Source organism: Sinocyclocheilus anshuiensis, unplaced genomic scaffold (assembly GCF_001515605.1).
Source record: "Sinocyclocheilus anshuiensis isolate Anshui unplaced genomic scaffold, SAMN03320099.WGS_v1.1 scaffold446, whole genome shotgun sequence".
Taxonomy (NCBI): Eukaryota; Metazoa; Chordata; class Actinopteri; order Cypriniformes; family Cyprinidae; genus Sinocyclocheilus; species Sinocyclocheilus anshuiensis.
The window spans coordinates 114,208-130,717 of NW_015544247.1; the positions used below are offsets into that span (position 1 = coordinate 114,208).

Sequence of the window (16,510 nt, forward strand, 5' to 3'; positions counted from 1 at the left end):
CTTTAGGGAGTAACGCAATATTGTAATGCATTACTTTTAAAAGTAACTTTCCCCAACACTGTTCAGGAGTGCAGTTCAATCAAGACAGGATACTTCTGTAACAGACACCGAGCATGTGCTGAGAACAGATCGCTTATCCAGTGTCCGCAAGCGTCTGCAAAAATGCCTGCATTGTCCTGACCTGAACGGCATCTACACCTGTCACTGACATCTGGAGCTACTGAGCAGGTGGTTGGGGGAGAGGAGGAGCATAATCTTTCCGGTTTTTTTTCGGTTTCCCCTTCAGTTCTTTTTTCCACCTTTTCAATTGACTTTTCACCTTGCCTCCCCCTTTACCCATTTGTTTTATATTATACAAGACCTTTATTAAAGAAGCAAACACCTTGTTGAAAAAGTATATGGGGTCTGCCAAAAAAATTCAGAAAAAAGGGCAACATTTACTGAATGTAGCAATGACCATTTAATTCTGCTTTTTAAACAAATTATAAATAAAAAAATTTTTCTAAATATTTTATAATTTCTACATGTTCGCAACAACAATATAAAAGTTTATTAGGTTGTAGTGCTGTCAAATGATTAATCGCATCCAAAATAAGTTTGTTTACAAAATTTGTGTGTGTACTGTGTATATTTATTATGTATAAAGACACAAATACAATATATTTTTTGAAAACATTTACATGTATATATTTATATTCATATAAATTATATCATATATAAATATATTTAATATATAAACAATATAGCATAATGCGAAATTTACAAGAACACCAAATTAGTGGTCGACCGATATATCGGCCGATATTTGGCATTTTTCAAATATCGGCATCGGCCGATAAGTTTTTCTGCTTGGCCGATGCGGGACTTTTATTTTGACGGCGCTGAAAACGGCAGCGCCTGAGCATACAGTGCTCACATTCTCCCTCTTGTTCACTGTCGTCGTTAACAGTTCTGTCCAATACGGATAGAAGTCTGTCTAATAATCAGATAGAATGGTTAAACAAAGGAATTAAAATGTATACAAAGTATTATATTATTAGTAATAGAAAGGCAAACATTATAATACTTTCTCGTTTGCCGTCAGGATTAAGCAAATACGCACTTATATAATTTAAACAAATCTTTGAATGAATAATGAACATTTAATTTCACAAACCTTGCAGACTTAGTCGAATCTAGTTGAGATCTTGTGAAGTGTGCATTTGTATCCTGCATGATCGCGTGTTCTCTGCGTGACGGTCGGTCCGTGTGAATTGAATGCTGACAGGAGAGTACTGCTTCACTGGAGACGCGCGATCGTAAACTCGTGATTTCAAATTATGCTGAGCTTTATGCATTTGCCCACTGTCATATTCATGTATTTTTCACTGTGTGCTGTATGTAAAATGAGTGTTACCTTGGCTTTATTTGAAAAAATATGATTCCCAATGCACACAAACTTCCCAGAATACTGAGTGCCCTGTTGGTTACAGTGTTTACTTCCTTTTTAATTATATTTTTATTAAACATTTATTTGTGAAAAATACATTGTCATCTAAAGTATAAGTATGTTTATTTTACACATTTATTTTTTAATCCATTTTCAAATGATTTTAAATTTCTTGAATATTAATTAAAATAAAATAATATCGGCTTTATATCGGCCACCCTGCTTTCCAAGATATCGGCATCGGCTGTCAAAAAACACATATCGGTCGACCACTAACACACACATATATTATGTAAACAAAAACTTATTTTGGATGCGATTAATCACGATTAATCATTTGACAGCACTATTAGGTTCACAATTATTTTTTTTCATTTTTATATAGTATAACAATCTTTATACATGAAAATGTGTAGCTGCATTTATATTATATTTTACAAAAGGTTACCCCTCACAGGAAAACAATTTAGGGTCCTTGGCAACAAGGTTTAAAAAAAACAATATGTTTCAACTAAGAGCTGTTTTGGAGCCCCCACTAGATGTTTAAAGTAGAGGCTTGTGGGTTCCCTCTTTGAATTGTCATCAAATCTGTGTTAGCGACAGCTGTTACCATGCTTTAGCACAGCAGATCAGCTCAAGATGAACACGCACGCCCTCCTGAGTGTGAGAAGGGGGCCTTTGTGTGGTTCGGTTTCTCTGAACAGCAGCATCTCATGTCTGTAAGAGTTTGTAATTGGTTCTGCCCATTTCCTGTGTCAGTGGGAAATGAGAACTGAGAAATGCTGGCTCAGAGCGTATGGGGTGGAAGCTGAATCATTCACTTCTAAAGCTTTGATCTGGGAGCAGCTTCACTGACTGAAATCCAAACTTTCACAACTAATATTTATACCAATTTGCTAATAAACAGATTTATATCAGAAACTGGTGGAACCGCTCCAGGCCCAGGAGTTTCCTAAAAATATGCAAATCCATTGAGTAAGCTAACATCACACACAGCTGTGGCTGTACAGGTTAGCAAAAACACCCATGTTTAGGCAAAAGGTACGAATGTATATATATATATATATATATATATATATATATATATATATATATACAATATACATTCCTCTCATAGAGTCAGAATCATGTTGTTCACATGCACATTCTCAGGAGGAATCACAGAATGACACTGCAAATGTCAAAGGACCATGATAGTCTTAGCACTGTAATCAAACCCTGTACGTTCCCTCTCTTTGATGATGTGGATTACCACATGTATCCAGAATATATATATATACACTGTACAAATACAGTATTTAATAAATCCCATATTCCTTTACCTTGTATGTGTAGGTAATAGGGGTGTAACTGTACACAAACATGACAGTTCGGTACATACCTCGGTTTTGACGTCATGGTTCGGTATGGTTTCGGTACAGCAGGAGGAAAAAATTCTAAACAAATTGTTTTTTTGTTGTCGTTTCTTTTTAATTAAACAATGTTTTAGTGAACAAATTGCTCTCTTTAAATAAATTCTATTATAATTAATTTTCTTTAAATCTACCTCATAAAATAATAATTTAAAAAATCTATAAAAATCTACCTCAGTTTCTGCTCTAAACTATAGGGAGCCATTTTACATTACTATAAGGTTACAATTAACAACAGAGCCCAAACTTAAATTTAATTACTATTTATTTTTAACTATAATAATCAACACTCAAATTAAAAAAAAATGATGAAAACATGTAAATTGCATTCAATGACCTTCAAATTAACTTGTAAATTATACAATTTCTATTTGTTGTTGAAATAATCATTTTGACAGTGGCTGTCATAACTCGTTTCATAAAAGATTTTTTTAAATATGCATTATCTAACATCACTACCAGGTAAAGTAAAATATAATGAGTAGCTATATAGTCTAATATTTCGCGAAATGCTCTTCTCTAGACTTAATTTATCTGGTGAACTAACGAGCTGTGGACACCTGATGACTTGCCTGAGATAAATGAAATGCTACGTGACATTTTGTTTACAAGTCGTTTTAATCACACCTTTCCGTGAGTGAAACACTGATTGTGCAATTACATGAGGCATGAGATGTTCATTCATGTTTATTTCACGTTAAAACTAGAAGATGAAGGGGTGATCGCGCTCCACGCTGCCGTTAGAACTGAGGCGTTTACAAAAACAGTAATTTGTTTAATATAACACTGTAAAAGATCTTTTCTATTTTAATATGTATTAAAATTGAACTTATTCCTGTGATGGCAAAGCTAAACTTTCAACAGCCATTACTCCAGTCTTTAGCATCATGTGATTTTTCTGAAATCATTCTAATATGCCAATTTGGTGCTCATGACATGTCAAGAAACAAATTTTGAATAAAAGTATTAATTACTTTCACACATTTGAACGACAGTGTAATTTGGTGCAAATGATAAAAAAAAACAGAGCTTTGAAGGAAGTAAAATGTTGGGTCTTCACTAGGGCTGTCGCGATTAGTCTATTTTATTAGACAATTTAATTTTTAAAAATCCTCGACTTCATTTTGCTTGCGTCGACTAACCGGCAAAATACCGGAAGTGGCGCATTTCACAGACGAGAATGTATAAAACACATTATTAGTCTGTAATAATTAAGCATAATTGTGAGTTCACAAACACTATGATTTAATCAAATAATTATATGCGATGCAGTTCTAATACAGTATATGCACTTTAATTATTTACATGCGTGTAGGTTAAGTACGTGCGTCACACAGCGGCTCTGTTCACAGTAGTTCCACAGGAACTGTTATCATTTACATGTGTAGAGCGTCTCAAACTCCATCTCTGCATGTTGTTGTGAGTTTGGGTTTATTGTAACGGTCATCTGGGAACGCAACATGCGCCATTTCATTAGTTTTGTAAGGTAAATCATTTATAAATCTACGCAAACACAGGAGAATACATCACGGTTTCAAAATAAAAGCTCAAACCCTCACTCTGAGTTTACACGTTTTGATGTCCACATATTCATTTAATTACAGTGGCTATAGCATTTCTGTCCTAAAGAAATGGCCAAATATTAAAGATTAAGTGGACATTTGAATGAAATGGTGCTTGGTCAATATTAAACAAGCATTAGATCGCACAGCAATGTGTAAAATGTCAACATATTCTGTTACACCAAATACACAAAATAATCGTTTAGATTAATCGATAAATTAATCGAAATAAATATAGTCGTTAGTGGCAGCCCTAGTCTTCACACAAAATACACTCAATACAGAGTCAATTTCTATGGAAAACACTGCTTGTGAAAGCTGAACAGAAATGTTTTAATTCATTGGTTTGATATGGTTTTCATACAGTGTGTACTATAAAAGTATCATGATTAAATTCAACTGATGACAAATTACTAAGCTTTGCTTATTAAATGAGACACTTTTCAAATGGTCTGGCACTTCCAATATATGCTTCATTTCTTTTTAGATATTTACAGGCTAATTTTTTTAAAGTGTATTGTGCATGAAGTCACACCTCCCCCGTTTTCTCCCACACTAAATGGCCTAACTGAGTTTTTCACTGGTTGGAGGTGGGGAATGAGGGTCTAAATACATGTTATTGTGTAACTTTCCAAGTAATCATCATCTGAGGTGTTTTTTTTAACAATCACAATCTGCCTGGAAAGAACAGGTTTCTGTACGCCTACAGACACACGTGAGAGAATGACCTGCAAACTGTGCCACTCCCAAATGTGAAAAAACAGTAACATTCTACTCACAACGTGTAGGAGCGAGAAAGACCATTCTGTGTCAGTGACATATTCCGAGGTGTCAAAATGAAAAGAAGCCACAGGTAAAAGAGAAAGGGGGAAGTCCACATGAAAAGGGCGTAAGGGGACGATACTTTGAAATGCAAAACTTGGCCAGACGGGTCCATGCAGAGCGATCAGAGTTAAACAGCTTGAGACCCATCACCCACCTTGTTTATGCAACACCTGGTTACTGGTGGCCCCACAGGGGAAATAGGTCAATTAAGAGAATGAAATGAGGCAAAATGACCTGAGGGACTCTGGGGGGGGGAGTGCATCACCAGGGTCTCTAGAAACAAAGTCAAATCATGTGTTCTACAACATAGTGATCAAAGACCAGTGGTTGATCATTTGATCTCAGACACGTGAGATTTGGAGTGAACCAGAGACCTAGTGATCTCAATGACCTTTTCAATCCTCAAAGTTTGGCTCTGTTGCATAGCCCTTTAGTCTTTATTTTCCTTCACTGGAGATCATCAGAACAATGCTGACATCAATTACTACTCCATGTAGTCTGCAACTATTGTTATGCTCATGCATTTGATAAATAAACATGGACTTGATAACATATTTTCTTATCGTAGTTTTGGTTAATATGATCTGGGAAAACTTATTAAGCTGAATTAAATATCCTCACCTGTCAGTCTTTACCTTTGAAGCTACAAATCAAAAGGTCTGTTTTCCTTCAGCAAATGATTCATCACAATCAGAAAACATTAACTTCGAGATCATTTGACTAGTCAGAGATTAAACTTAAGTTACTGACTACAGTATCATTATTAGCTAAAAGCTTTTCATTTGGAATTAATTTTACTAACACATTCAGGTTGAATATTCAACTGGAAAACTGTATCCATGTTATTTTGAACATTAGAGTAGGTGCAGCCATTTTTTACTTGAATGTGCAAGGCATCCAGTGTCAGCAGCTTCCAGGCATTTTAGCAGTACAAAAATGATGCTGATTGACACTAGTATTTGTTATCACATTATTTTATCATTGTAACCACAAAAACGCTGGTTTATAGCAAACAATTTTACCATTTACTGCACTTTATTCTTCTAGTTTTTATCTATAGTGACCAATGAAATGGAAGTGTTTCACATGCGAACAATTGTATTTCTGCACTGAAAAATAAGGTGGATAAAGAAAGTTAGCCTAAATGACGTCAGCAGAAAAGGAAAGTCATTTACATTCATGATTATGAAGATAAACCTTTCCTTTTGGTTGTTTGAAATAACATGCAACATTGATAACTAATTCACTGTGAGAACAGAAATGTGCATTTGGAAAGTAATTGTAAAAAATTATAATATCATATTGACTGACATTTTGAAGAAACATGAACTATGAGTTTCAGCAGAATGAATTAAATATAATTCACAAGTTTTGTTTTTAGGAGTAATGGTTCAAAGGTCTGTAAAGGAAAATGTGAACTTTAGGTGTGTCATTCATGTCAAACTGAAAAAGGGGCAGAGAACAAGAGTGAAACTTTTCACAGCAGGAGATATGACTAGCACATTGGTGTGAAAAACTGAACAAGAGAAACTGGAAGTTGTTCACAATGCCATGTGGAGCTTCACTAGACACACTTTGTTTCCAAAAAAGATATTAAAGAAGTTGTTTGAGACATTTTAATACTACAGACTAAATGTCGTATGATAAAAAATAAAGAGTTTGGAATCAGGGAATGTAGGGGTGCTCCGATTGATTGGCTACTGATCACTATCGGCCGATAATCACGTTGGGATGTTTGATCGGCGGTCTCTAAAAAGGCCGATCTCAAAAAAACGATCTCAAGCTGATGACGCTGCCGTGAGAGGTCTCATCGTCTCAATCTCTGTCCGGCAAATTATAAAACAATTATAATGCTGAAAGCGAGTTACTCACCTTCATATTTCTTCATTAAATAACTTATAAAGTAATTTGAAAACCTTGTGTGAGACAATTTCACAAACAACTTGAGTGAATCACCGTGCGCGCTCTCTCTTTCCCTCTCAAAATACGCAAATGGCTTCAAAATCACCACACATCGCGTCTGTCTATAAGCGAGTTTACACAGGAATTGTCACTTTCACAATCAAGGCAGTGTCACATCGTCACTAAAGTTTATAAATTGCATTACTTTTAAATTCTTGCCAGTGTTTAACCATTCAGCGCTCGTGCACTCATGCCCACTCGCAGCGCACACACATAACGCCAGGTTCACATTACAGTGCATTGTTTGCAGTAAATATGAACATGGATTGACACGAAAATGTAGTAATTACACCATAAATGCATATTATTAAAGTCTACTGTGTTTCACAGTCAACACATAAGGCTTTACAATGTTTGGATTTGAAATCAAAATAATGAATAAATGTATTTGCAGTAAACAGCCACGGATCAGTAGCGGACTCCTGTGTGAAAGCTGCTTCCCCCTTTACAAGAGTCACCTAAGAGGGGAATTCCCCCCATTTTCAAAATTGAAATTCAGGCCCTGCATAAATGTCTAAAAATCCTGATTGGAGTATCACTATAAATAGGTATAAATTATAAAAAGAAGGCTTTAAAAAGATCGGTGATCGGTATCGGCAGATACTGCTTTCTGTGATCGGCCTCAAAAATCCTGATCGGAGCACCCCTAAGGGAAAGCAATCTGATCTGTTAACCATTTTGAGTAGACCAATTGATGTATCAAACCCAGAAAAGCATTCCGAGATAGGCTTTTGTTGTAATCTATGTTAGAGTTGGAGGCATGTGCATCAAATCCCCATGCAGACACCCAGTCTGTTATCAGCCCTGCCCCATATTCTGCAGCATGAGTCTGTGATCATTCCTTTTGTTTATCAGCTGGAGGCAGCAAGCAACACACAGAGAAGTTCGACATAGGCAGTTCCTGGAGCAGATACTTTGACCTTCTGACCTTTTCAACAGGTTGAGCTTGTGCAAGGACGAATGGTGAGACAGGTGTACAATGGCACAGGAAAAAGGGGAGTGATAATTACAACTATAGTTACAAACTAAAAGTTGTAGAATCCAGGAGTTTAAACACAAATACAGGAATAACCAGTTTGGGGATCAGTCTAATGAACCTGGGTCATTTAATCATGGGGCTTTAAGGGAGGCAAAGCATTCATTCATAGCATGGTTTATAGATTGCTAAATATAAAAAGGTTCTGTATTTTGATGAATTTACCTTTGAAGACCCTTCCTCCACTTTACTATTAGGCCCGACCCTTATAATATAATGTCCGGTTCAGAAGCTGTAAAGCACCCTTCCCCCATCTATCAGCTTCTACCACCTCCCCCCTGAAATAACTCTTATGGCAAGCCATTTCAACATTCAAAACTATCAAGGTACAACTATTTATTTTGATGTCATTAGTACTTATTTTTATCAATTAGTAGGCAATGCAATAGGAAACACCAATTTTTTTCCATTTCAATAGTAACTATTCCTTTGATACTGGTCCCAGTAGTTTTCCGCTAGTCCTTTTCCCAGTAAAGTCAAGGTTTCCACTGGTAACAAACCAGTATTCAGTTTTACTATTAATTAGGTACCAGTACTTATTTTGTTGCTAGTTACTAGTATCCATTCCAGTTTTCCAGTTTGAACCACAGATTTCCACAGAATTCAATGGCAAAAAAAGTAGCTATTTGTTAAAAGTAACCATGGCATAGACCTTAGGATAGACATTGAATTTACCATATCTGAAATGAGGCTGTGAGTGTTAAACTTACAGTCTACACAATAGCAAAACTCACAACTTTAAACAGTTTATTGGAGTAATCTGAAGTTTGCTGTGGAAAGATGTTTCATCAGAACAAGTGGCATGTTACACAACAGCACAAGCCTTTGAACACACTGTAATTCTATCCATCATAGACTCCTTTTCATTCCATTGCTAAATTAAACGACATTACCCTGAATATGGTCTATGTTCTTGACATTAGCAAAACAGTGAATATTATTTTGAATGTTCAATAATTGAGTCTAGAAGTATGACTAGTTTAAGAAACAAATGGCTTGCCACACTCTTTTACCTAAAGGTCCTGTCTGTCCTAATGTCATGACTGAAATATACATGCAGTGTTGTGGTCATGCTCTCCAATTACAGGCCTGTTTTATTCATTCATGAGGAACTGACAGATTTTCAGGACATCAGAGATGATGGCACAGATAAAACCCTGTGGCAAAGCCAGAAACGTGAAGCTTTCAAGCTGTAGAACGTGGATTCTACAGTGTGACTGTAGCAGTGTTTTAATAAATGCCATATTATTGTACTAAGACATGAAACAACAAGTATGCGCATACATAGCGTAGAAGCGGTAGAAGGAAAGAGGCTTACCGGCAGCCGCCCGGAAGAGGTCCGCACCGGTTTAGGCTCCGGCCCGTTGGGGGTCGCGTACAAACAGGTGGGTCTCTGCTCCGCAGCTGTCGTGTTCCCGATCTGAGTGAAGTATCCAGCCGGTACCGAATTCATCGGTGGGCTTGAGAGTCCCGTGTTGAAAAAATCCGTCCTCACCGCGGAGAACATTTTCTTCTGTGGGCACGAGAGTCCAGATACTGCGCCTCTTCCAGAAACTGGAGAAATCGCTTTGGGTATCCGCATCATTTTGCGCACGAAATGCACGAAAACCCGCGAAAGTGAAGCAAAAGAAACTCCTTTATTACGCAAATCGCGTCTATAATTTACTGCAGAACGAATCAACCGTCAAAATGAATGTGTATCTTAAAAGACTGCAAATGATATAGACAGTATGCACTTTAGTATAATAAATATAGTTAAAGTTGTAGATAAATTATGCGTTAAAACTACAAAAATGTAAACATCCGAAATTCACAAAACTCTCTCCTAGGGTCCTTTGTTGTAACGTTAGTGGCACGAGAGAGGCTATTACGTCTCAATATAATGCAAATAAATTAAACATGTAATAAAGGTACCACGGTCATTCAGTTTCATAAATATACCTTTCATCGGTAAACAACGCTTGGAAATGTTTCTCTTGTAGTTCTTGCGTAGAGCCGGCGATTGTGAGAAACGTTCCTGTGTGTCTGTAACCCCTCTCCGGCCGAGAAGCCTTGCTCTGACATCAGCTCAACAGAGGAGCGCTATTTTAGCGCCAAATTACGTCCCGCGAAATTTGGATCTCCCGCGGTTAGACACGCTTCGTGATTGGCTGCTGACACGCCGCGCTCGTTCGGATTCTGAATATATTTACACGTAACAGTTTCTTCCTCTTAAAGACACAGCGCCTTTTAATCTCTTTTGTGAACAAGGGCGATATTCTTCAGACCTTACAGCAACAGCGTTATCAAACGTGTCCTAGTCAAATGTAGATTTAGCATATAGATGTATTTCACAGAAGTATATTTCATAATATACATAAAACTTACGTTTTTCACACAAATTAACTTATATCATATAAAACATCAATCATCAAAGCATTTACACAGATCAAATTCATCACAAAGTAGAAAGAGTTTACATCATGCCTATTGTGTTTCCATGGTTTCCAAATTAATCATGGTCATAGATTAATCTTAAATGTCAATGTTTTTCAACAGCAAAATGGAAAAATAGTTGACTCTGGCGTGGCCTGACTCTGTGAAAAGAGACTTGAGGAGAAAACAAGAGCTTTAAAGCCCTAAACAACCCCACAGAAAAGAACCTTTACACTTGAAAGGATCTTATCATCTGGCACAAAGAGCGAAGCCCCACCATGCTTCAGGTGATTGTTAAGACTCTCCCACCCAACCATTTGCCCAATGATGGCTTTGCAGTGTTTAGTAGAGACACACTTCCATGGGGCATAAAAAAACAAAATATAAAATGTTACTGTTCGTGTTCAAATCTTCAAACAACCAGGCCCCATTGTATTTGGCAAACCTTTTAATCCCATATAATCCTCCTAGAACATTACGATCAGAGAATCAAAAATTACTTGTAGTGCCTAGAACAAATCGCCTATATAAAGGCGATCGGGCCTTCGCTGTGATAGGGCCAAGACTTTGGAATGAGTTGCCCCTGCCGATCAGGTCTGCCAAATCACTGTCAATTTTTAAGAAACTGTTGAAAGCACATCTAATGTTGGTAGCATACAATGATTGAGGTGGTATTTTATATGCCAATGTGGTGTTTTATGTTGTCGATGTTTGTTTTCATTCTTGTACTTTTTATGTAAAGCACTTTGGTTCAATCAGCGGGCAAAGTTTGAAGTGAGTGAAAATATGTTATAAAAGCCTGCCATTTATCATGAAAAGAACCATAACTGGCATACCGAGAGCATCTTATCTTTTCCAACTTCAAAAAGTACATGGTATCCACAAGCCACTGTGAGATACCTGGTGGTTTCTTGGACTTCCAAAGAGATGCAGTTGTTTAAAATTAGCCAGGGCTTGGGGGAAATATGCACCACTTACTATATATGGAGGCAGAAAATGCCCTTTTAGTCAATTACTTTTGATGTATAATAGATCTAGCTATTAGTGCCTCTGCAAACACTGTCAGATATGTGCTTTTAATGAAAAAGTATTTCCGAAAGCACAGAATATCCCCAATACACACATTAAAATCCACCATATGGCAGGCAGTTGTGGATTTAGTAGCCTAATCTAACACATGAAGCAGGTTGTGGATTTAGGAGCCTAATCTAACACATGAAGCAGGTTTATTTGATAAAACAAAATGAACAAACAAACAAAAACGTTTTAGACTAACAAACTGTAAGATAACTCTATAATGTGAGTTCTTGTCAGTCTGAGTAAATGATTCTTGCAGAACATTTGTTATGGTATGCCATTTATATTTATTGTTACATATGTAGTTGATTTTATAGGTAACAGAGTTTAGACTGAAAATTTTATTTCGGTTTATTCATCATTTGAATTATTTGACAAATGTCATAGACATACCTAATGTTTCAGACTAACAAACTATAAAGTAAGTCTATAATGAGAGCTCTTTCTGAGTAAAGGATTGTTTATATATTCGTGCATTGGTTCGCATTAAACCCGTGGCACAGCAAAACAAACAGCAATCAATGTATACAGAAACGTTGCGAGAAGGTTAGAATCGTGTGCTCTTGTCCGCCCTCTTCTGGAGAGATATAGATATGCCCGGGATTTCCGGCATTTCTTTTTTTGACTGGGTTTTTGGTAAATGCCTGATAAAAGCCAAGTATTCTTCATTTGTGAAGAATATCATGATACACAAAATGTGTAAGAATCGTGCACTTTTGTCCATCGTCAGATTTTACCTAGGCTGTTTAAACAAAGTAAAACACTGAATGAGAGAATACTGCATTACCAAAATACAGTAAGCAGAGTTTAACTTTGAAATGTTTAATTTATCCATTTATTTGAGACCCTTTTCTTAAAAGGAATACTAAACGAAAACATCACTGAATATTTTACAAAACATAAAAATAAGGCTGAGAAGTTGTGACAAAGGATATAGCTCAGTAGCCTAACTAGTTTAGAGTCGAAAGATGAATTACACAAGCATGTGTTTCTCTAACTCTATTTCGTTTTCAAATAGCTAGTTCAAAACATTCCGATTTGGGTAAATTATAATAAAGATACAATTTAGATTTAATATGGCAGTTTAACCCAAATAGGCCTACTGTGGGATCCTCTGTGATTGGGGTTGTCACAAAAGGTCAACATGTGTTCAGTGAACTGTTTATTAATTGTAGCTTATGTGTCTGTACTCTGTACTGAAATTTAATGAATTTCATCCACATGCTGTCCTACATTTAGTTTACATATACAGCCCCAAGATGGCGCCAGTTGATTATCTGCGGTTTAAACGGAAACGTGTATGTGATTATTATTTGGACACTGGGTGTCGCTATATTACCCATTATGTTTGAAGGCGTCCTTCAGGACACCACATTACTCAACACCCAAATCTTAAACCTTAAACGTGGAGACGGTCAGCCTCTTAAAACCATAATCCCTCTTTCAGAGTCCAGATGAGATTAATACTAGTGCTTATCAAAGTTTGACCACAGGCCACTTTTGCACTAAACTCTAATTCTGTGGGCAAAGGTCTTTTTTGATTGAGACTACAGATACTTATAGGACAGATGTGCTATTTAAATAAAGTGACTCACACTTAGACATTGTTGTGCAGGCCTGTAACAGATCATATGCTAAACACAAAAAAGTCCAAGATGACTCAATCTGGAAAGATTTTTGGCAGATGCACCGTACTTTTACTTTTAACCAGTATTTAGGCCTACTTGCTTTTACTTACACATAGCCTTTCATAAACAGTTTCTCTTTAGATTTTTTTTTTTATCAAATGTCTTGAAAGTGACTGTGTTGGGAATGATGTTTCATATCAATAATATATTAATCACACAAACAGCTATGGGGGAGATGGAATGAAGGGAATCACTTTTTTCCCTTATTTTTTAAACAGAAAGCACATTATATTTTCAGTATATATCCATAAAACAGATTTGATGATTTAAAGGTGGCAAAAAGTCTGCACTGAGTTCTTTAAGAAATGATACTGAACCACATATTTCTCACTTTCATGTATGATTTATTTTCTTGTGTAAAAACAGTAAGTACAAAGCAAAAAAAAAACAACAACACTCTTAAAGGAGTTTATGAAACTCGTTGGTCTGACAGTCTGTAGAAATAGACAATCCCCACAAACATATACAATCCACTCTATATTATAGAGTTCAAATTCTAATCCACGTCTGTATTCCCACTGCCCAAGGCCCTTCCCACCCTATAACACAAAAACTCCCCTCAAGCACAATATGTACATCATCCCAGTGATCGAGAAGCTCACTGAGACCAAACTGCAGCCATGCTGAAATGATAGTCAGGAATGTAGCCAGTACAAAATATACAATGCTTGATTGTTGCCACAAAAAACAGGAATGATTAAGGAAAAAAATCGGAGGGTTTTTCTTTTTTGTGATCTTAAAAAACTCCTCGCTTTGGTTTGTTCAAGTGTCCAGTGACCAAAGAATAGACAGCTCGAGAGGGGTGCAGATTGCTTTTCCACACTCTGAATAGAGCCTCACTCCTTCACCCGGCTCACCCCTTCACGCTCTTTTCTTCCATAAGTGGAGGAGAAAAGTTTCTATCCCGCACCTGCAGCATAGATGAGAGGGAGAAAAGTTAACTCAGAGCACATGCACACTTACACACACACACACACACACACACACTGTGGATTCAGACGGACTGCAGACAGTCTGGCGCCAAATGGAAAACTTTCATTTGCTAGAGCTGATAGGGGAATCCAAGCTTGTTTGCTGATTGGCACGATGACCAAAAAAATTAGGCCACTGGACAGACTTTAATACGTAATCTTGTCCTGTACAACATTTACCAAAAACATGAGATTTAACCCATGCATAATGAAATGACTAATCAATTAGTAACTCTAACTGCTTTACTTGCTATTTAAAATAAAGATTCCATTTAAAACATTTTCCAGCTTAATATCATATGGGTACGCTTTTTAGGTTCCACAAAGAACGTTTTATTCTTGTTTTTGGAAAAACCATCTGCTTTAAAGAACTCAAAACCAATATGCTGGTCTGAAGAACCTATAATGAAACAAAGACCATGTTTAATCTCAAAAGAATCATATAATTGTTCTTGATGTTTCATTCTAGGTTCTTCAGATCAGGAATGGTTCTTGATTAGCTACAAGATCGTTCTTTGCTGAACCTATAAGGACTGAAGAACTTTTCAAGGTTAATAAAGGAGTGTAGATTAATACCTAACAAAATTGGACTATAATAAAATAATTTAAAATAAAGAAACAGTAACGTACCATTGAACGTTGTCATTCCTCTGTCCTAATGGCACATAGCTTCATCCTCTTTGGAGAAATTACGGCTCATCTCTGAGTTCTACAAGGGGGAAATACATACAAAGTTTGAATTTCTTCAACTGAACTGTATATTGATTAATACAGGCTACCGCATAAATGATAGTAGGCTAATTAATAAATTACCTTCATTGACATGAACCTGTCAGGCGTGTTTTGTGTGTCCGTCTCGTTTTCCAGTGCAATCTGTAAATCGAAGATGTAATCTATTACATGCTGAAGAATCTCCACTTGGCTCACGGACTTGTTCTGAGGGATGCTGGGCACCAGCTCTTTGAGTTTTGAGTAACAGTCATTCATATCGGACAGCTCCTCAATGGGACTCTTGCAGCGGCTGATAGCGAGACTCTGCTCTGAGATGCAGCACACCGCTTCATAGCAGCTTCTGACAGAGCGAACGGGACTGATCGCCTTCATTCTGTATCTGACGTCTGACTTACTAGGAGAGTCCAACGGTAGAGATGTCTGGAGAAGTCTGGGAAATGAGACGAATTAGCTCTCCAGCTTGACAGATAGGCTATCCAATGTTTGACTCTCTCCGCGTCTCGTGCTCATTGAACGATGGAAGCACGAGCAGGCAGGCGACCGCTTTTCAAGCGTTGCTTCGTATAGCACCGCCCTCTCCAAAAATAAACAAACCCTCATGTGCTGCTTAGCCAATAGTAAGAGGATTATAAGCGTACAGGCCCCGCCCTATGCAAATAGATAACTCGTGATTGGAAGCGTTGAGATGTCCGTCAGACAGAATGGTGGAATGTGGAAGAGCTGTCAGAATACGAGAGAGAGAGAGAGAGAGAGAGAGAGAGAGAGAGAGAGAGAGAGATTAAACAAGCAAAATTTCCCCTTCACTGAAAAGGCATATTGATTTTCCAGCAGACTGTACTGTATAGATTCTTAAAGTTTAGGGTGAGTAAGGCTTTTTTTTTCTCTCATGTCAGAAGCAAAATGGCAGAATATGGTCATAATTTGACAAAGTTTCAGTGCAATAGGCAGTAGCTTTGACAAGTTACTGCATAAAATACCAGTGATACCAATTATATCAAATTTGACAATTAGTTATACAGAAATGGTTCGAGATATTAAGGCAATTAAGGCAAATTTTACCAGCTTCAGAATAATTTTCTGTGGTGGATTTGAGTGAAGATTTGGGGTCAGTGAGCCTAAACGGAGCTGGGCCAGCTTGTGCAGTAGCCTAGATTAAATATAAACTTTGCTTAAATTCACACGTTTTCCCCCTAAGATACGTTTTATTATTATTATTATGTATTATTTTTATTTTATGTAGCCTAGGCTATACTGATTCTTTGGCAATATAGGCTATGCAACAATCCTAGTAATTTGAAATTATTTTCAGAATTCTATTTTAATTAACATTATAAACCTGTGATTTAGGCTGCGCTAACCTTATCTATTTAAAAGTGAACACTCTTGATCTGTAACATTTGT

The 16,510-nt window shown here is 36.9% G+C and overlaps 2 protein-coding genes across 2 annotated transcripts in view; both read right to left on the minus strand.

Annotated features, from left to right (window-relative positions):
* Positions 1 to 9,822, minus strand: part of LOC107697676 (transcription factor E2F2-like) — a 15,438-nt gene extending 5,616 nt beyond the window's left edge. Inside the window, exon 1 of the mRNA XM_016498471.1 lies at positions 9,545 to 9,822. Within this exon, the coding sequence (XP_016353957.1) occupies positions 9,545 to 9,811 (267 nt within the window). The 5' untranslated portion in view covers positions 9,812 to 9,822. The remainder of the gene's footprint in view (positions 1 to 9,544) is intronic.
* Positions 9,823 to 14,038: 4,216 nt separating this feature from the next.
* Positions 14,039 to 15,646, minus strand: LOC107697699 (DNA-binding protein inhibitor ID-3-like). Its single transcript, XM_016498497.1, has 3 exons — positions 15,191 to 15,646; positions 15,008 to 15,086; positions 14,039 to 14,316 (listed from the first exon to the last, which is right to left on the minus strand). The coding sequence occupies exons 1-2, from the start codon at positions 15,479 to 15,481 to the stop codon at positions 15,033 to 15,035; spliced, it is 345 nt and encodes a 114-aa protein (XP_016353983.1). The 5' UTR covers positions 15,482 to 15,646; the 3' UTR covers positions 14,039 to 14,316; positions 15,008 to 15,032.
* Between the last annotated feature and the right edge of the window lie 864 nt (positions 15,647 to 16,510).

Coding starts and splice junctions, on each gene's coding strand:
- LOC107697699 (XM_016498497.1), bottom strand. CDS start 15,481: ATGAAGGCGATCAGTCCCGTTCGCTCTGTCAGAAGCTGCTATGAAGCG. Junction 15,087..15,190: donor ACAGGTTCATGTCAATGAAG/GTAATTTATTAA, acceptor TCCCCCTTGTAG/AACTCAGAGATGAGCCGTAA.